Source organism: Pezoporus wallicus, unplaced genomic scaffold (assembly GCF_028554395.1).
Source record: "Pezoporus wallicus isolate ANWC-B61680 ecotype Strahan unplaced genomic scaffold, APGP_CSIRO_Pwel_v1 contig_4816, whole genome shotgun sequence".
Lineage (NCBI taxonomy): Eukaryota > Metazoa > Chordata > Aves > Psittaciformes > Psittacidae > Pezoporus > Pezoporus wallicus.
Window position 1 is genome coordinate 4,916,845 of NW_026640990.1, and position 20,262 is coordinate 4,937,106.

The window sequence follows — 20,262 nt, forward strand, 5'->3', positions numbered from 1 at the left end:
TATGCAGGGAAGAAATCGCAAGTAAACATACCAGACCTTTAACTGTGTCTTTTCTGCTGTCAGCTGAAAAACTGAAAGGGATGGTCTAAATTATAGTGTCCCATACACTGTAGATTTCCTTTTATCAATGGATTAATGGTTCCCATTTATTTCTAATCACATTTTTCATAATAAAGAATCCATACGCATTCCTGTTGACACTTTATTTTGAAAACTGTGCCCGTACCAAGGCAGAGTGATAATACAGCTTTCTGTGGACTCAGAATTACATTTGTAAACTGAGCTGTAGGCTCTTTTGCCTCAATAATTACCAAAATTTTTTTTTTACCTTCCTGCCTGCATCTGAGCACTCAGGACTGTGGACACTTCCACAATATCCTTGAATATATTTTTAAGTTTTAGACATAAAGGTCATATTTTTCCCAAATTACATACTCAGATTATCTTTAGAAAACATTAAAAATACATGATAAACTTAGAAGCCAAGTAGTAATTCTTTCCACAACCATTAGGGGATTTCTCCTCCTCTGTTTTCTGTCACTGCTGCATGTAACTGGCGAAAGTGCCCTGAAGCTCCACAGCTGCAATAGCTAATATAGATACCACACAAGTGGTTCCGGCCAGAGATGCCTTCTTGCAAACCACATGCTGAGAAGGAATTGTGTGAAGGGAGGGCAGTTTCTAACCATGCTGGTAAACATCTTCCTCACATCCAGGATCAGTCCTAGACAGTCAGAGAGTTCAGGAGTAAGGCTATGATGAACTCACAGCACCCATCGCCACAGTCCAACCTGGATGGCATCGCAGACATCAGCATGGACGTGATTTGCACCAGTGGAAAATATGAAATCAGTGGAGCTAAACTCAGAAGATCAGAATGAGGCTCAGCTCATTATCTCTGCAAATTCATGCACAGGGAATTGCATGCTGCACAGCGTTTCCCACTCTGAGTCACTCCAGCTCCTGCTCTAGGCTGTTCAGAAGCAAACTGTCAATAAAACTCATTAATGATGTGCTTTATATAGAAATTGTGCATTTAACTGAGAGGCTACAACAAATGAAGAGTGCAGCGAGGGGTGAATTACATTGTTAATGGAATACAGGATGTGTGTCAGTAAAGAAGTGGTAAAGGTGGGTGGGTGTCTTCATATTACATAGATCTGCTTCAAGTTTGGTGTATATATGAACCTAATTCCCCTTTTGATTTCAGTATAGTTAGATCTAGCACTCCTCTGTTTCTACTGATATATAAATTCTCTGATGAATAACTGATAACCAACTTTCTTTTACGTAAACCGTTACTGGAGAGCCAGCAAATATTATAGACATGTTATTTGTCTTCTCTTTTTAGCCTTGTTCTCATCTGAATCATGTTTAGCTAGCATTCATATCTATCTCCTTGACTGGTGGTCGCTATAAATATATAGATATACACACCCTTGCAGAACCAGTGGCAGGAACAGTGCAAAACAGATGTTATTTGCCAGGTTGTCTTATTTTTTGTCCTATCTAAACACACATCTGCAGTTGTTGGCAACATTATAACAGAGAATGGTTTCTGTACCCCCTGTCCAAGTTGTATACCTTGTAAACTATTCTAGCATCGTAACACAACTTTAAATTATAGCTAACAACTGACCCTCTAAGCAGACACCTCTCAAGTCTGTCCATTCAAGACTGCTGTTTACCTCATGCTTACAGGTAATTCTGACTTCTTAAAACAACTAGGAGGATCTGGGAAGCAACCCCCAGAAGAAAATGAAAATGAGCAAAAGATATTTCACAAACTTGGGGGGCAACAAAGACATTACAGCAACAAAGACATAAGAAGCTGAAAAACTGTCAACCCACATGAGAGTTCAGGTTGAAAGGAGAGAAGCCCTGAAGTGTGGGGTGGTGGGCAGGAGAAAATAGCTGTAACACTTCTCAACACTTCTGTGTTGAGGGGAAAAAACACAGCAAGAGATCAAAATCATGACCTGAACCCGATCTCCTTCACACTGGTTGTATCATAAAACCACTGGGCTGAACCCTGGCCATTGCATCAATGACACAAAGCAGTCTCAAAGCCCAGCCAAGCAACTACACCAGGGGTTCTTTTTTCCTTCACAAGAACTCAAGATGATAGAGGCCAGCTAAGAGTATGGACTTTCAGAAATAAAATAAAAAAAACACGTCAATTTAATTGCCAGTTGGCTGGACAGCTTGTTTTTCTGTTAATGTTAGTTGTTTGGGGGGGGGGGGGGTAATATTACTGCACTGAAAAATGTGGGTGTGATATGGCATTTAACTGGAACATTAAGTGCCTAAGACATATTTTTGTCTATATCTGTCAGAAACTGAAATCAGTACAGTAGCTGAAAACACTAAGGATCATAAGGTGATCAATTATGCTAAATATAAAACTGATCACCAAGAAAGATGTTCTTAAAATCTTAATAAACATCCTTGTGCGCAGGACACATGATTCATGGTTTACAGAGTGATAAGCACTAAAGGGTCAAGTAACTCACCTAGTTATCACTCAGAAAGTCAGGATCAGGCTGAAATGAGAACTCAGGATCCTGGTTTTCCATGCTGATCTTTCTTACAACTGCATGCTATTCCAAGTCCATAATGTCCTACCAATATCAAGCACCTCTGTTTCCATAAAACAGCTTATTTTTGTGCTGAGCAGAAAAAGAACCACTGTGTTCAAAGTGAGAATTCTAGCATTCACTTGTACACATAAAATGTCATTGCTGAGCCAAGACACAAATGGAGAGCTTGACCCAATCAATAGATAATTTACCATTATCAGTGGAAACTGCCAAAAATTCCAGTTCATACCTCCGCAATTAAACTGACTGTCCATGCAGAAGCAGCCTGAATAGAAGAGCACACTGAAAATGGAGCCTTCCAAAGCCCTTGGCTTCTGACAAAATGCCACCTGCCAATCAATGCAGCAGCAGTGAGGCTGTCGGTCTCCTCAGCAGTTCACTCCAGAACAGAAAGGCTTGCAGGCCGTTAAAGACTGTACCTGTTACCTCAAGATGTCTGCCCCCTCATCCTAAGCATCCTGCCAGGCAGACTTCTTCCTGCAAGGTACAGAAGCACTCACCTGATCTTCACCCTGTGCTCCCACCACAGGCACTGGAGAGAGAAATTACTTAAAACACTGGGGTGTGAATGTGAAAGAGCTGAAGACTGCAATGCCTTGTAGCTTCGGGCGGAACACAAAAGCAGAACTCAAATGAACAACCTTCTCTATGAAGAGGAAGCAATAATGCCATGACCTAAATTTGCATTCTGTGCACCAAACTTATTTATATGGGGAGGGAAATAGGTTTAGGAAGAGAGATTCAGGTCACCAATCTTTGCTTAAAGTATCAGTATTTAATCCTCTACCGGGCCATTACACGCCCACATCTGTATTTCTGATTGCTGTTCACAATTTCTGATTCATGGTGGTGAGGCGCTGGCACAGGTTGCCCAGGGAAGTTGTGGATGCCCCACCCCTGACAGTGTTCAAGGCCAGGCTGGACAGGGCTTTCGAGAAACCTGGTCAAGCAGGGGTCCCTGCCCATGGCAGGCGGGTTGGATTCCAACCCAAACCCTTCTATGATTCTGTAATGGTTCTATGATAACACCATAGAAGGCCATATATCTCTTACTTAAGTTTAATGCATAATTTAAGACTGGAGTTTTCCTTTAAACTTGGTGGGCTGCAGCCACTGGAATCCTATTTGATTACTGTAATTCAGCTGTTTTTCAGAATCCTAACCAGCTGGTCTACCAGGGTACTCAGGTGCTCAACATCTGCTTAAATTCATAGAACTCCAGGTGCTTTTTTTGGGATCAGAGCCTAATTTTCTTTAACAAATCCCTGAAATAACAAGTTAACTTCTGACTTCAAACACAAGTATTTCATAGGCATGATCTACTTGCACAGTCATGTGTGTAAGAAATAAGGTAATGAGATCATTGCCGCAGATATCTAAGTGGAGTAAAACATTGCATGTAATGCCCTGGCAGAATAAATGCTGTACCCTTTTTGTACATCAGCCTGAAACAACCACATGCTGGCTTCACCAGGTCGGAACTGAGCCAAAAGATTATCCATCTTTTCTGTCACACGTGGATTCTCCGAGGGTCAACATCTGGAACTCCATGTGCTTGTTCTGTTCATCTGTGGTTAAAAGTAATATATTCAGATGCAATCACACTCAAAAGTGATGACAAAGAGACACACCAAGGACAGTGCATGCCGTACAGAAAGACCTCAGTGTAACACTCCAGTGGGAGAGGTGGTGTCAGAAACTAAACTAAGTTGAAATCTGATCAATTTGCCAGAATGCCTTAGCCGCAGCAAACAATTAGTGACAATAAACAAACCGTTTACATAGTACATTCTATGTCCACGACACCGTACTTGGCACTACCGTGCTCAGTTTTACGTGGCTGAACTACAAGCCAAGTAAAAAGCACCTCGTGCCCCTTCTCACCACCCAAGAACCTTAGGGGACAAAACACGCGGCACGGGAACTTGTTCGTGACTGCGGCTTCCCGGTGCCGGCAGGCAGGGCACCGCGCAGAGCCCTAGGCAGGCGAGACAGCCTGGCTGCCAGGAGCACAGCGGCGCCGCGCTACTCCTTGTGCCCGCGACCCCACAGCCAGCGGCCGCCCCCGTTCCCTACGGCACCGCCACGGAGCCGGGCTGCCGAGGGCACTTCCCGCACGCCCCGCCCGGCGGGGCCGACCTTCGGGGAGAACCTGCACCGGCTGCAGCAGCTGCTGGACGAGGTGCGCGCCGAGGACTTGCACTTGGCGCCGCGGGGGCCTTCGGCGGCAGCGGCGGCAGCGGGTGGGGGGCTGCCGTGGTCCGGCGTGGTGCCGCCCGTTAGCTACATGCACATCTGCGAGACGGAGAGCTTCAGCATGGGCGTGTTCCTGCTGCGGAGCGGCGCCTGCATCCCGCTGCACGACCACCCGGGCATGAACGGCATGCTGAAGGTGCTCTACGGCACGCTGCGCATCGCCTGCTTGGACACGCTGCCCCCCGCCGCCGCCGCCCCGCCGCCCCCCGCAGCCGCCGCGGGGCCCTGCCACCGCGCCCTGTACCGCTCCCGCCAGCACTACACGCCGGCCTCCCCGCCCTGCCTGCTCTCGCCGCACACCGACAACCTCCACCAGATCGACGCCGTGGACGGGCCCGCCGCCTTCCTCGACATCCTGGCGCCGCCCTACGACCCCCAGCACGGCCGGGACTGCCACTACTACCGCTTGCTGGAGGGGCCGTTGCCGCAGGCGGGCGCCGAGCCGCCCGGGCTGCCGCGGGAGGTGTGGCTGATGGAGACCCCGCAGGCCTCTGACTTCTGGTGCGGGGGAGAGCCCTACCCCGGGCCCCGCGTCTGCCTCTGAGGCGGCGGCCTGGTCCCGGCGGCGGCTGCTGGGACCTTCGGCGCTCGGCCCGCGCCCGCCTCAAGGACCGGCCTGCCGGAGTGGCCCGGAGCCGAGGTCGCGCTTCGCCGCGTGTCGCGGGACCGCGCTGTGGCTCCTCGGGAGCGCTACGAGGCAAAGAATTCTTCTTTACACGGGCCTGGCGTGCTTCGCAAATCGGGGAAATAAAGCGCGTGTTTATGTCCTTTGGGCTCGTGCGGAGAAGTAGCGGCACGGTTAAACTTGTGCTCAGCTGCATGGCTGGGGAAACATAATCCAGCATGCTGTGTACATAGTTGCGGCCGCGCATCAGTGAGGGGGTTCGGGCGCTGGCAGGGAAGGTAAATGCGGTAAGCATTGTTGCGGGGTGCCCTGACGTCCCAGGAGCTGTCCCCGCTGCCACAGCAACCTAGCACCGGTGTGGGACAGCCAGCCTGTGGAATCCACCCACCCAGCCCGGGTAGGGGCTGGCTGGGCTGCAGCCTTTGGGGACGCCATCACCAGAGCAGCTCTCAGCAAGAGGTGTACCTGCCAGCAGAAAACAAACCCCGAACGACTCCCAAGCCAGGACATGCTCCACCCGTAATCCCTATGGCTGGAGCTAGGGGAATTCCTGCTCAGAAGGGACACTGTTAGGTCCAGAGTTACTTTCTAATAGTTCTTTCAAGCGTTGCATACAAGATAGCGCTATTGCAACTGAGAACTGCAGAGTACGTCTATGCATATTTCCTTCAGCTAGGAGGAGACTAGCCAGCTGCTAGCTACCCTTGCTCAGAACCTCTCATGCAGCAGTGGTGGAGGGTAGCGGAAACTGGGCATCTTGAGAGAAAAACAATTCTCCACTGTTGTGTCAAGAAAGCTGTTCTAGAAACACGACGTATTTGTGAACCCTATATATACAGCAGTGCGCATACACTAGGTACGCGCAGATAAGATTTGATCTGCTGTCTTCTCTTTAAAGCATGGCCTGTGTTTTTATATGGACAAGTGAAGGCTTTGGGCTTTTGAAGCCTTGCGGTTTTCCTCTTTATACTATTTATAAAGACTACTTTTTCATAAGGCTTTTAAATAAACGTAGCATAGAAGAGACACCATGAGTTTTGCCTTGCTATAATGGAACCAGTCTGGAGATGCAGTTTGCACAGGACAAGGGATGCAGTCTTTCTAACAAGGGAGAACCTTTCTCTGCAGGTGAAGTACTCTGTCTGTACTGCATGGACTGGTCTTCTGCCATCAGCCTAACATACACCTTGCACCACAAGCACATGCTAGGGGAGCTTTGGCCCTCTTAGCCATGATGTGGGAATTTGAATAAGACAGCGACTTGCCAATATCCTAAGTGATGTACCAACCTGCTCCAGAAATCATTCCACAATTGGCTTTAATTTTCCTTTGTGTATTTATAAAACAGACTTGTTTTTCCTGTACAGTGGCTTGTATGTGTGAATTTTTAAATTATTCTGATATAGCATTGCCTTTGTTTTCTGGGTTTTTTTTGGCCTGTAAAAGAACGAATGTAAAACACCGTCAGCATTATGCATGCACAGATTAATTCTTTTGCAAGGAAAAACTGGTGGAAATTATTTTGGGTGATTTCCATTTATTCTTACAGCACTTTAAGGTGCCTGATATTTCTGCAGCTGGCTTACCTGTTTTTCCTGGAATTCCCCTGCAGTTTAGCGTTAGTTAATATTTAACAATTATCCATCAAATGTAGTCCTTAACTATAAGGCAGTGCCTCCCTGTGTTACAGCCTGGGTCTAACCCTTGCCGATGCTAATGAAAATCATCATCCTTTTTCAGAAGTTCACAAAGATGGTGTGGTTCATGCAAACAGCTGTACTGGAAAAACAGACTGCAAAAAGGAGCATTTCTTATCTCCTCTGCTCTGTCCTCCCATTAGGTCTTTCTGCCTGTTTTTTAATTTTTCTCTCTGTGTATAAAACCTAGTTGAGATGTTCAGTGGCACAGGACTTTAACACATCTTTCCATAGAGGACACCATGGTACCTGAGGCTGTGGAGTGCCACTAACAACCGTGGCAAAACCCTACTTTTTTAGTGAAGGTGATAGCATCAAAGTATTAAAGCTGAGGAAAATGACAAAACCTGAAATGCATTAAAGAAAAGCCTCTTCGTGTAACTTCTTGCTTATTCAGTAATTGAAACTTACTTCATATTTTCTGGATATCTGTAAGCAGAAGGTTTAAGTCTATAATGTTGTTCCGTCTCTCTGCAGTCCAATTATTGTGTTTTCACAACAGCAAAATTAGTGTTATTGCTGAATTTTAGAATAAATACAGGATATCTCACCACTGATCAGTCTTTGCTTTCCTTCACAAGTTCAGCAGTCTTGAACCAAGCATGGTGTAGAGTGCACGTTTCTTTTGCGTAATGGTCCAAATGGGGCGACTGGCCTGTTTCAGAGAGGTGGTGCTTGACACTGGCTTCTCAGCACAAGTCTTCCACTGGCTCTTTGTAGACAAACGCAGGCACATGCTTTTGAAGCTGGCTGTTACTGCAAGGCAAAGGCACGGGTGCGAGGTCGCTGATACTACTGTGCAATGTAAGGTTCTCTTGTAGCTGCATGCTAGTCACCGCAGTTTCTTCAATTCAGCTCATTTTCAATTTCTGTGCCGTTTGTCTCACTTTGCTTTTGACTGGGATTTTAATCTGGGAGTGTGGCTGAAGGCAGTTCGAAGAGTGTGAGCAGAGCCTTGGACTGTGCGCCTGGGTAGCTGAGATCCCAGTTCTGCTCACGACAGTCTGGCTGTGGCCAAGCTGTGGTTATCTGTGGCTGTGGCAGTACCTCTGGGAGCCCAGCAGGTTGAGAGCAGTGAATCCCTGTCCGCCTCCCCGTAGCGCAGCCCACTGGTGCAAATCAACCTGTGGACTTACGCTCCTGTGTGACATCCCTCCAGCAGCATACCGGGGTCTCTTTTGTGGAGCCAGGAACTCATGGGATCAGGTGGCAAGGCTGCAACCCACTAAGAGATGCGGCAGGAAAGGTGAAGGCTTACTCGCTCTGCTGAGGTGAATGGCAGGGTGGTGAGCACAGAGGCTCTGGAGCTGGCATCATTCTGTGACTTCTCCATACCATACAGACTGGTCCGTGCCTGGCTTTTGATTCGGAGAATCAAAAATCACTTTGGAAGCCTGCTGTCTGCTTCAAAATCAGACACAGTGTTTCAGCTGCTACTGACCGCCTTTCCCAAGCAAAAGCCAGTCCCAGTTCCAGTAGAGAGTTAGCAGGGTGTTTCAGACAGAAAAGCCTGGTGCCACTGGGCTTTGTGCAGTGGGACCCAGCACCGGGGCAAGCAGAGGCTGGGAGCCACTGGGCAAGGGCCTTGTCCCCGTTCCCTTCAGTGTTGGGCTGTGGCGTTAGTGGCGAGGTCCATCCCACATGGCTCACCTGTGTGGTACGGGCCATACCAGGATCTCTGCGGCAGCGGGGCTAGCCCGCAGGCCCCTACAGCCCTGCACCAACGACAGGGCCCGAGGGTGGGCCCTGGCAGGGAAGGGCCAGGGTGGCATTTTAAGAAACAGTAATTAAAATAGGTTAAAAAAAGTAAAGATAATGCCGCGCAGTGTTGCGGCAGATGGGTGCAGCAGAAAAGCCCGGCTGTCCCGCAGGGTGGGCGCCGCCGCCCGGGACCCGTGGAGCCCTGACGGCGGGCGCGGGGGACGCCGCCGGGAGCCGCTTTCCCCGCGGGGAGGCCGTCGGGGCGGCAGCGCTCGGTGCTCCCGAGCCCGCTAGGGGAGGTTGCCTGGGGCGGATCATAACCACGGAACACAAAAGAAAGTGAGTCAAAAAAACCCACCCCTCTCCCCGGTTAATATCATCCCGTCTCGTCTCCAAGGGAAATCCCCGCGGCCGAGTCGCGGGTGTCAGTACACCGGGGCCGCGGCCGCGGCCGCTGGTTTTCCGCCCCGGGGCGGTGCGGTTCGCCCAGCGGCACCCGCGGCCGGGAGGGGGGTAACCACCCCCTCCGGGGCCGGCCAGGGGACCTACGGAAATAAATGTGTCAGTTTAGCATAATTAAGAGATTTATTTGTTGTCTTTTATAAACGTTGTAAGCACCTACCCTATTGTCGAAAAGTTTATTTGCAGAGCGGCCGGAAAGAAATCCTCTCTCCTTCCAGCCTCCGTTAGTGGTTGTGCATTATTCGTGTTACCTGCTGCGCGCCGGACCCGGCGAACAACGGGCGTCGGTTCCAGCCAGAGTATTTACATCCATCCCAAGTCCTACTACAAACGTAACACTTTTAAGTCACCAAAACCAAAACCCTAAACCAGTGCGTACAAAAATATAGTCTCTAAAAAAAAAAAAAAAAAAAAAAAGAAAAAAGAATCCCAATATTAATAGGCAGAAATGTACAGCCATACTAAAACCAGGGAGGGCAAACTTTCCGGTCTCGGTGTCGCCGCTGTCGTCGGAGCAGATCGGTAAGGCACCCCCCACATGCAGACAGGGGACCGGGCTCTACACCACACAAGGCACCAAGGACACCTCACCACGACGGCACTGCATGCATCCATCCATCCTCCCGCCGCAGCCCCTATGTACACCCGCCGGCCGGCCGCCCCGCCCGGCCCGGCCCGGCCCGACCCGACCCGGTCCGGAGGAGCCCGCGGCGCCGCCGGGTGCTGATCGCGCCCCTCAGGGCTCCGCTCCGCGCCCCGCCGCGCTCGGCTGTGGCTCCCCGGCTCCGCGGCTCGGCGGCTCCGCGCCTCAGCGCTGGGTCCTGCGCGCCCCGCTCCCTCAGGGCGTCCGCGTCCGCGCCGCGCAGGGGGCCAGGGTGGCAGCGCCGCTCCCGCCGCCGGGCTGCGGGCACCCGCCGGCGGCGGCGGCTCCTTTCCGCTCCTTCTGGCGCAGGTGGATCTTGGTGTGCCGCTTCCTCTCGTCGGAGCGGGCGAACTTCCTGCCGCAGAAGTCGCAGGCGAAAGGCTTCTCGCCGGTGTGCGTGCGGATGTGGGTGGTGAGGTGGTCGCTGCGGCTGAAGTTCCGCATGCATATGCGGCACTGGAAGGGCTTGTGGCCCGTGTGGATGCGGATGTGCCGAGTGAGCTCGTCGGAGCGGGAGAAGCGGCGGTCGCAGCCCTCGGCGGGGCAGGGGTAGGGCCGCTCGTGAACCGGTGTCTTGCTGGGCCGGTTGGGGTACTTGCGGGGCCGCAGGATGGGCCGCAGCGGCAGGTGGTGCGGGCTGTAGGCGCCGGCGGGCAGCCGGGCGCCCGTGCCCTCGCCCCCGCCGCTGCCGGGAGCACTGCCGGGGGCGGCGCCCGCCGGGGGCGCCCCCATCGTGAAGTTGCGGATGGTGGAGAGCGGCGTGAGCGGCGGCGGGACGCGGAGCGAGTCGAGGGGGCAGGGGAAGGGCTTGCGGTCGGGGCCGGCGTGCAGCTCCCGTTGGCACTGGGGCGGCGGGAAGAAGCCGCCGTACTCGGGGATCATGGTGAAGAGCCCGCCGTCGGCCGCCGCCGCCTTCGGGGAGGGGTAGGAGGGCGGCGGGGGGAAAGGCAGCGCCCCGCCACCGGCGGCGGGCAGGAAGGCTGAGGAGGGGTCTTGCGGGTACAGGTCGCCGCAGCCCGAGTAGGGCGGCGGCGGCGGCGAATAGAGGTGCTCCAGGTCGGGCGGCTGGCCCTGCGCCATGGTGCAGCCGAGGGCCCCGGCCAGCGGGTTGGGGGAGGCAGCGGAGGCGGCGGAGGCGGCGGAGGCAGCGGTGGCCGAGGAGGCGGCGGAGGAGGCGGCGGCGGAGGAGGCGGCGGAGGAGGAGGAGGGCGTGCTGACCCCCTGCAGGATCCCCGCGCTCACGATGTTGATGATGCCCTCGGGGTAGCAGCCGGCGCCGGGGTACTGCGGGTCAATGGAGAATTTGCCCATGTAGGTGAAGGTCTGGTTGCGGGAGGCCGGGGCGTTGGGCGCGAAGCCTCCGCCGTAGGGCAGGTCCAGGGTCCGCTTGTCGCCCATATCCACGTTGATCATGCCGTCTGGGGGGGCAAGGAGCCGGTCAGCCTGCCGCGCCGCCACCCGCCGGGCGGCCCGGCCCCGGTCCCGACCGCCACCCAGCCCGGCCCGGCGCGGGGTTGCGGAGCGCACATGTTGCGCTCCGGCTGCGGGGGCTCCGCGCCGGTCTCAACTTTTCCCCCCGAAACGGGCGCGGAGTCAGGGCTGCCGCGAGGGGCGGCGGGACCCCCCCCGGCAGGGCGGCGGGCGAGCCCTAGGGGCCGCGATCCCCGTTCCAGTTCCCCCCCCCCGCTCTCCCGCCGCTTCTGGACTCCGCCGCCCTCCGAGGTCCGGCCCGCACCTGTGCGGGCAGCGCTTACCTCCTGCCACACCGCTCATCTGGTCAAACGGCCCTGCCAGGTCGGCATTGGGGAAGATCGCGACCGAAGTTGGCAGCGCGGCGGAGATGTCATCCGTGGGGTAAATGCCCTCGGGGAGCTGGTGCACAAACCCGCCGAGGGTCACCGGGATCTTGTCCACCGCCTTGGCGGTCATCATGGGGGCGGCGGGGCTGCCGGGGGAGCGGTTGCTCCCGGCCAGCGGTGCGCGCTCGGGGCGGGGAGGGGAGAGAGAGGAGGGGGCGCTTCCCCCTGCCTCTCACTACCGGCGCGGGGGGACTGCGGGCAGGCGGCGCGGCGCGCAGGGGGGCATGTGCGGGCGGGCGGGCGGCCGCCCCGTCGCGGCGGTGCCGGTGCCCGCGGTGCCCCGGGAGAGCCGCGCTCCCGCCGCAGCTCGCGCTGGAGGACAAGTCTGGCGGTAAGTATTTATGGGGGCCCCCTGAATGCCCGGGACGTCACTGCCCATATAAGGACTGAGGAACGGGGTCTGGCAGTCACGTGGGCGCCCGCATGCGAGACCCGCCGCCCCGCTCCCGCCCCGACTCCCCCCCTTTTCCCCCCTACTCCCAGCGTTGCGCGCCCCGCGGGGGCGGCCCCGACCCGCCCCGGCCGCCCTCGGCCCCCGCCGCGCCGGCAGCGCCCGGCCGCCGCCCGCCGCGCCGCCCAGGGGGGTATTCCGGTGGCGGGGCCCTTGTCCTAAAAAGGCTCGGATCCGGCCCCGCCCCGCCTGTCCTTTTTAGGGCTCGTTCCGGAAAATGTTAAAAAGCTCGGAAAAGCAGAGGAGGTCCCGGGGCCGCCCCGCCGGACCCCTCTCACTTTCTCAAGCAGCCCTTAACCGCAGAGCGGCGGCGAGGCAGAAAACAGCCGCATGCACGGAACGCGGCTGCTCCTTTCTTAACAACAACAACAACAACAAAGATGATATTTTTGTGAATTACGGGTGGAAAGAGCCGCTAAGCGCAGCGAGCGCGTCGTGCTTTTTGTGGAAAGTGTCAGATCTATATATACCCCCGCGAAAACGGCCCCGCCTGCTCCGCCGTCGGTGGGTTGTTATTGCTGTCGGAGGGAGCGGCGGGGACGGGACGAGGCGGGCATGGGGGAGGGGGGGCGGACCGCCCCCCCCCCCCCCCCCCCCCCCCCCCGCCTCTTCCCCCCCGCCTCGTCCCGTCGCCGCCGCTCCCCCTTGCTGGGACCGGTGCCATTTCCACTCCCCTTTGCTTTCCTTTCCCTATGCTCTCCTCCAGACGAGGGTATCCAGCTAAAGAGTGCTTAAATTCTAGCTTTTTCTTCTTTTTACCCCTCCCCAGGTACTAAAAATAATCTCCCTTGTGCCTCCCTTCCCAGGAGAAGCCAATCTTTCATACGCTGTTCCCAGGCTCAGAGCTTTCAGCCCCTACATCTTCTTGCTGATGAGGGTGTCAGATGTAATGATTTCTGAGAGCTGTATCCCATGCTATGCTCATGTCACTAATCTTGTTACTTACGAATATTTCATCTCGTGGCTGTTTATTCCCGCCTTTGGGAAAGCAGCTCTCACATATGGTTTGTAGCGTGCAAGGTCCCTTTTCAGTGGTCTGCAGAAGTAAAAATACCCCACTTGATGACCCAAGCAGCAGAAAGACATGGCAACATATGAGTGATGCTACAAAAGCACACTCCTGCTCCAAAGCAGCAAGCCAGAGGATACATGGGAAGGCTAAACACCCTTCACTTTAATTTTTAACTGCAGATACCACTGTTTACAGGGGTTAGCACATTATAGCGTGTGCCACAGACGTGTGGCGTGCTTGGGTGTCCCTGTGACTCATGCACTTACCCTGCCTTGGGTCTCAAATGCTGTCCCTAGGTGCCTGTCCCCCAGGCCTCTCCTTATCCATGCAACACCTCACACCCGAGCTGAGAAAGACTTTTTCAGTTCTTCCACTTTTCTTTCACTGCCATTAGTGAGGCTCCAGGTTTACTACTCCTCTGGTCACCTTGAAGCCCAGTCTAGACAGGAGGGTATCTGAAAAAGTAAAGGTTTTGGGGGCAGTTGTCACAATTGTTAGGGAATAGTAGACATAAACCTAAGTATTTTCCTTGATAGGTGGACTGGGGAAGTGTGCTCAGTAATTAGTAAACATATAGTACTTGTTGGTTTTTAATGTAGATTTTGTTACCTGTCCCTTCTAGCACTTACTGTACAGCCAATACAGTTTGGCATATGAGATTTAGTTGAAAGGAAGCTCATGTTCCATTTCAAGAGATTCTAGATATTTTTATTTAAAATACCCATCTCAATTTAAAAGTAAAATTGTGACAGAGAGACAGAGAGAGAGAGACAGGTTCTGGGAAATTTGACTGAGAAGTAGGAGCAATTGTATTGTACCTTTCCATTACAGCCGAGCTATAATGGGCTAATCGCTACTATGAAAGAACAAAATATTGGAATCTGTTGTGTGCTAGGGTGAGTTACTTTACATGAATTTGAGAAACAGGTAATTCTAAGTACAGTATTCTCCTTCCTGCAAAACGTCGCAGGTGTATCAGATACAGTTTTTAGGGATACCCTGCAACATCTTCCTGTGTTATTTGAAACTATCACATGCCTGCTGATGCCACACAGGAGAAAGAAGAACCAAGGTTTCACATCCCATCTTAACCTCCCCGTGTCTCAATCCCACCTTTGAACTAACATGGTAAATTTAATGTTCTTCTGTTACAGAGAAGGTTTAAAAGAAAGGTGGTTATGAATAAAATGTAACGTTCCTGCTGGCTACTTCACCTAGGGAATTCTACTAATAGTTGACTTTGTAGGTTAATTTTAAAAGGCTTCTCAAGAATGGGGTAAATTGTGCCTGATTTCCAGCCTTTATAAGGACAATCAAATCACTTGATTTCTCTCAATGAGAGCTTTGTCTTAATGGCAGCAGGATCTGGTGCAGAGCAATTTGGAAACGTAGTTAATGTTTGGTCTTCAGGAACATGTTGACAGATGAAACTCAAATGTTTCTGGTCCCTTTTTGGATATTCTTGCTGTAGTGTTTGCATGTGCTTAGAGCCTTTGATCCCCATTTGGCTAATTATAACAGACTCTGAGGGTTAGACTGTCCAATTCGCACTGACGTCAATGAGCCTTAAACACAAAAAATCCTACCGATTCCTGTGGTTCCTATAAGCCACGTGGTTTCATATGATGGACAGATTGCTGGTTTAAACTGCCCAAGCTCCACTTGCACCAAGAAGAGGAGCTGCGCCTCATATGAGTGTGACATGTCTGACTGGGTATAGCCTTGACTGAGGAGGCTTCAGAGCTGAAGGGCAGAACTTCTCTGTTATTCCCAATTTCTTTGAAACCAGCCACCTTTGGGTTTATTGTATTTACTCTTTTTAACAAGGTGCTAGCTGACATTGCACTGGGTGTATTTTCCTGCAGTCATTCTCTACCACAAGAACCTGAGACAGGAGCTGCAGAAATAAAATTATCCTTGCCTCCATACCTGAGCTTGAGAGTGGCTGGGCAAGAAAAGGCAGCTCATCCTCTGTGGAGCTGGCAACACCATTTAACCAGCTTAACATGACATTTGAGTCATCTCTCCAGGGGTTACTGTACTTTTGTAGCAAAAATCAACCAATATCTCACATGCTAACCACAGCAATGCTAGTGGGCCTGCTTGGGAAACGCACCCTGCCACTTCCACTGTGCACCCCACTGCTTTGGGGATGTTAGGGTGGCCCCAGTTCAGCAGGTGCCCGAGAGAGTAGGACTTGTTCCTGGATAGGAGATGAGCGACCCTGTCGCCTTACAACAGCAAGGGATGTCTCTCCTAAGTCTGGGCTAAATTCAGGTTGGGATTGGTGAGGTTTCTTAGTGTTTCACATAAAAGAGAACATCTTTCCAAAGCTCAATTTCAGAGTTTTCAAATTGGCCCCTTTTCTGGGGAATACAGGGACTTGTCTTGTTCTCACAGGAAGAAATGCTGATTTACCATGCTGTGTTGACCCTGACTAGACACCAGGTGCCCACGAAAGCTGCTCTATCACTCCACTCCTCAACCAGGCAGGGAGAAATATGTGACAAAAGGCTCATGTGTTAAGGACAGGAGATCACTCACCAATTACTGTCACAGGCAAAATATACTCGACTTGGGGAAATAAACTTATTACCAATCAAATCAAAGTAGGATGATGAGAAATAAAACCAAAAGTTAAGACATTCTTTCAACCCCTCCCTTCTTCCCAGGGCCAACTTTCTTCCCAAATTCTCTTGTTTCTCCCCCACAGTGGCACAGGGGATGTGGAATGGTGGGTTGTGGTCAGTTCATCACACGTCTCTGTCTCTCCCAGGAGGACTCTTCACACTCTTCCACTGTTCCAGTGTGGGGTCACTCCCACGGGAGACAGTCTTCCATGAACTGCTCCAGCATGGATCCCTTCCATGGCTCGCAGTCCTTCATGAACAGACTGCTCCAGTGTGAGTCCCCCCCAAGGTCACCAGTTCTACCAGCAAACCTGCTCCAGTGTGGGCTCCTCACTCCACAGGTCCTGCCAGGACAGGCCCCAGCACAGGTTTCTCACAGGGTCACAGCCTCCTTCAGGCATCCCCTTGCTCCAGTGTGGTGTCCACCCATGCTGCAGGTGGGTCTGCTCCTCCATGGACCTCCATGGGCTGCAGGGGCACAGCCTGCCTCATCATGGTCTGCATCACAGGCTGCAAGAAATTTCTGCTCTGGTGCCTGGAGCAGCTCCTGCCCTCCTTCCACATGGACCCTGGTGTCTGCAGAGCTGTTTCTCTCACATATTCTCTCTCCTTTTTGTGGCTGCATTTGCCTGGGTTGTTTTCCGCTTCTGAAATCTGCTATCCCAGAGACATTACCACTGTTGCTGATGGGCTTGGCCTTCGCCAGCGGTGGGTCCATCTTGGAGCTGGCCTATTGGCTATGGGGGAAGCTTCTTGCAGCTTCTCACAGAAGCCACCCCTGTAGCATCCCCGCTACCAAAACCTTGACATGCAAACGCAATACCTTTTGTTTTGCCAATGGTGCCTGCTGGATTCCCAGACTGCAGGCAAAAGCCACTTCCCTGAAATCTCCTGTGCCTGGCCCTCACAGGTGTGCTACAGACTCTCAGCCTGTATGGGCCAGTTACTTAAACCTGGTAGCCAGCCAGGGAAACCTGCTGTAAACACCAGCCTACAGAAAACAGCTGCCTAACTACTGGTGTGCTAGGGGAAGGGGATGGTTAAAAAGTAGAGGAGAAGGCATCCCAGTCTGCCCTTAATTACAGTACCTTAACCACACTCTGCAGTTTTCAGCCAAGGCTACTTGTTGTCTTGGCATGAATGCCTGTAAATTTGAAGTAAACGACTTCATTGTGAGGATTTGGCTTGGCAGAGCCTTAGCAGCATCCTGAAGAGTTATTTAAATGTCAATAACCTTTTCTAATTTGGGCCATAGGAATTAAACAAACCCGTGCGTAATCAGCAAGTTACTAGTTTAAGTTTGTGCGGCTGAGAACAAGTGTGCGCAACAGAGAAAACTTCCAGTCAAATAAAAGTAACAACAAACTCGTTTGCCCAGAACCTATTAAATGCGCAGAACATTTCCCGTACATGGCTTCTAGCACATTTATTAAATCTGTAGCCCTGCTTCTGCTCACCGCTTTCATTCCTCACGTAGTAGCGGGGGATCGGAAGCTGCCGCGGCCGGCGGGAGCGAGTCGGGAGCGTGTGCGGGCTCCACTGCCCTCTCCTGGGGGAAGGCGCTCCCTGGAGCCGGCGGGGACACGGACGCTCAGCAGAAAGCCGTGCCCCGGGGCTGAGAGTGCTGCTGGTGTTTCACCATGTAACAGCACCCCGAAAACTTTACATCACAACCGTGCTACCTAGAGACATCAAAGCATAGTCCTGTAGAGTCGGGAATCCCAGCAAGGGCAGCAGAACTGCCTGACTGCAGGCCCACAGGCTGTGATTCCTGTAGTCCCAGAAGAGTCCTGACAGAGTCCACACACCTGAGAGAGATGCTGGAAGCAAGCCATAGAGGGAGCATCCATGCTAAAAGGTTGAAATATTGGCTTTGTATGGTGCTTGCTGGAGGAATAACAACAACAAAAGGTTGCTTCTCGTAACAGGGAGAAGAACTTGGATATACGTATCATTCATGAGACAAGACTCAAAATTATGATGACTGTTTCTAAATAACAGCAGTCTGACTACTAAGTTCTACTTTCCAGTCCTTTCTTCCAAAACTAGTTTCACTTACCATTGTATTTCCTGCTCTAATGTGTCTCCTCTTCTTTGTGCAAATACCACCTTGCCCCATGGCTGCCCTGGGCCTTTAGTCCAGAGAGAGACTAATCGAGCACATCCCTTAGCAATGCAAGTGGCCTTCTTTGAAGACTGAAATAAAACAGAAAGTGTGACAATTTCAGTTCTCCTGTCAGTCCCACTACCTAGTGTTTGAGTACTTTGAAAGCTTCTCAGAAGGTTTTCTGGACATACTTTTATAGTACTGGATATGGCTTTTCACCCTCAGCTGAGCAGTAAAACCATGTATGGCATTTCTTCAGCCCACCAGAAGAGAAATCAGAACTCTGGCACCATTTTTCAGGCAGTCTTTTGAGAAGCAGGAGAGCTGTGTGGGGTGTTTCTCAGAAGCTTCCCACCCCTCCAGGGAAGCTGGAGCATTCACAATATTTCTAGATTGCCAGGGACTCATTTGCCTTTGCCCTGTCTATGTACCACTCTCAGAACCTGTTTAAATTTATGTCTTATTTCCCTGTGCTTTGGTCTTAAACCAATCTGCCTTGAGCCTTGAAAACCCTCAGCTCTTTGTGCTGGGTAAGTCAGTCTGAGTGTGATTCTGGCTTTTCCTTAGTTTTTATCATGATTTATTTTCTGCTCCTGAGGACATGTCTACGTGCTCCAGTCTCACCAGAAGACCATCCTGACTGTGAACTCCTGAGGAGAAGGCTGTTCAGGTTCCTCTTCAGTAAAGTTACCCAATGGATGACTTTCTGTCACAAACTGCCAACAAATTTTCTTGGAGCAGAATTATTACTTTTTTTAAATCCCACAGGAGATTAAAATAAGCAACATGTCTTGCTTCAAAATTTGTAGGGCTACATCTTCAAGCAATTAGTGCAAGTTTTCTGATTCTATAACCCCTACAAGTCTGAGTAAAAGTCTTAATTGGACATGATTTTATTTAAGGTTTGGTTAATTTTTAAGTCTAAAACTCAAACTTCTCCTTAGGGTGAGCATGGTCCTTCTCATTTGGTCTGCTTCCACCTGATTTGCAGGAGTTTGTTTCTATCTTTGTTTTGTTTTCTTTCTGCAATGTATTGTCCTTGTTCTTCCACCTCCTGTCTCATTCATGTCTCTCTACTCTCTGTTGTCCAACTTCTTCAGCTCTCCTTTCTCTCTTCCCCCTGCTGCCTTTCCTCTTCCTTGGTAGTTCCTTTTCCTTTCCCCTTATCTCAGCAATTGCTGTCAACAGCTATATTTGGAATAGAGTGGGAACAAGCTATTCTTGTGACTTTACTTTGAAATAACTGAGAGGAGCAGATGATTTTCTTTGAACAAATAGAGGATACATTGAGGAGAAGACAGGCTAGTAAACTCAAAATTATACTGTTAGGGAATACCTGCCCAGCAGGTTTGTCTCTCCCAGCTCCTGGGATAACTTAACCAGCTATTATTTCTTGTCTCCTCTGTTTTATCTTTAAATCTTCCTTTTGTGCAAAATTCTTTTCTCCAGGTTAGTAACCTGGGTTTCTAACAAGGCCTGGCTCATCACCACAATGTCTGAGCACTTAGGTATCAAGAGGGATGACTGCCTCCTAGAATCTCAGGTGCCAGAATTAGCTGAAACAGGACATGTACTTGTTTAACACTTGAACTCAATGCCATTGTATCTTCTGGTGTAGTGACAGGATACTGTTATAGAGTTCCCATTTGTATGGGATAGAACAGAAATATGCTGGGAGGAACAGTTTCCTATTCCATGTCCTCTCACATTAATTTCTCTTCACCACCTGTTCCTCATCACCCTTGCCATTTAAACTGCTGTAAGCAATACAGTAACAAAACTAGTGAGAAGCAGAGCTATACAAACAGGAGAGCACAGAACGTATTTCTCCCTATCCCCCATATTTCTGTGTTTATACAATTAACTCCCACATTGGCAAACCAAACAAGAAATGAGGCCAAATGAGAAATTCAGCATCACAGCTTAGTGTTTTGTGCCTGTGCCAGAAGAAGACCCAAGTCTATTTGTCTGCTCCCAAGTGAAGCCAGTTCTATTAAAACTGTACTGCCGTACACTTGTTTGTGTGTGAAATTGCTTCATACAGGGAGATACGTGAAACTGCACACAGAAAGATGCAAATTAATCAAAAGAGGGATGGCTGCTAGAAGTTAGACAAGAGGGCAGAAGGAAATGATTCTTCTATCCATCGACGACTTCCTGGGATTTTATAAAGCAGCTAACACAAATGGTCATGATGACATGGGGCTTCCGCTATTGTC

The 20,262-nt window shown here is 51.3% G+C and overlaps 2 protein-coding genes and 2 long non-coding RNA genes across 5 annotated transcripts in view; 1 reads left to right on the forward strand and 3 right to left on the reverse strand.

Moving 5' to 3' along the window:
* LOC130605774 (uncharacterized) overlaps positions 1-4,280 on the reverse strand; it is a 63,106-nt gene extending 58,826 nt beyond the window's left edge. Inside the window, exon 1 of the long non-coding RNA XR_008973779.1 lies at positions 4,029-4,280. This is a non-coding gene — a long non-coding RNA (uncharacterized LOC130605774). The remainder of the gene's footprint in view (positions 1-4,028) is intronic.
* A 113-nt stretch (positions 4,281-4,393) lies between these two features.
* Positions 4,394-5,633, forward strand: ADO (2-aminoethanethiol dioxygenase). The gene is made up of 2 exons (XM_057421523.1): positions 4,394-4,407; positions 4,563-5,633. The coding sequence occupies exons 1-2, from the start codon at positions 4,394-4,396 to the stop codon at positions 5,398-5,400; spliced, it is 852 nt and encodes a 283-aa protein (XP_057277506.1). The 3' UTR covers positions 5,401-5,633.
* A 4,523-nt stretch (positions 5,634-10,156) lies between these two features.
* Positions 10,157-13,283, reverse strand: EGR2 (early growth response 2). 2 transcript variants are annotated; one of them, XM_057421574.1, is made up of 3 exons: positions 13,154-13,283; positions 11,739-11,856; positions 10,157-11,402 (listed from the first exon to the last, which is right to left on the reverse strand). In XM_057421574.1, the coding sequence occupies exons 2-3, from the start codon at positions 11,755-11,757 to the stop codon at positions 10,180-10,182; spliced, it is 1,242 nt and encodes a 413-aa protein (XP_057277557.1). In that variant the 5' UTR covers positions 11,758-11,856; positions 13,154-13,283; the 3' UTR covers positions 10,157-10,179. The 2 variants fall into 2 exon arrangements, with proteins under 2 accessions (XP_057277557.1, XP_057277556.1); XM_057421573.1 differs by lacking the exon at positions 13,154-13,283 and having other exon boundaries at positions 10,158-11,402; positions 11,739-12,201.
* A 369-nt stretch (positions 13,284-13,652) lies between these two features.
* On the reverse strand, positions 13,653-19,409 carry LOC130605781 (uncharacterized). The gene is made up of 3 exons (XR_008973780.1): positions 17,996-19,409; positions 17,025-17,080; positions 13,653-13,761 (listed from the first exon to the last, which is right to left on the reverse strand). It is a non-coding gene; the product is annotated as an uncharacterized LOC130605781 (long non-coding RNA).
* Between the last annotated feature and the right edge of the window lie 853 nt (positions 19,410-20,262).

What these genes read in the sequence shown, in the direction of transcription:
- EGR2 (XM_057421573.1), bottom strand. Translation starts at nt 11,916, where the DNA reads ATGATGACCGCCAAGGCGGTGGACAAGATCCCGGTGACCCTCGGCGGG. An exon ending in GATGAGCGGTGTGGCAGGAG is followed by an intron (nt 11,403 to 11,738) that starts GTAAGCGCTGCC and finishes TTGCCCCCCCAG; the next exon opens with ACGGCATGATCAACGTGGAT.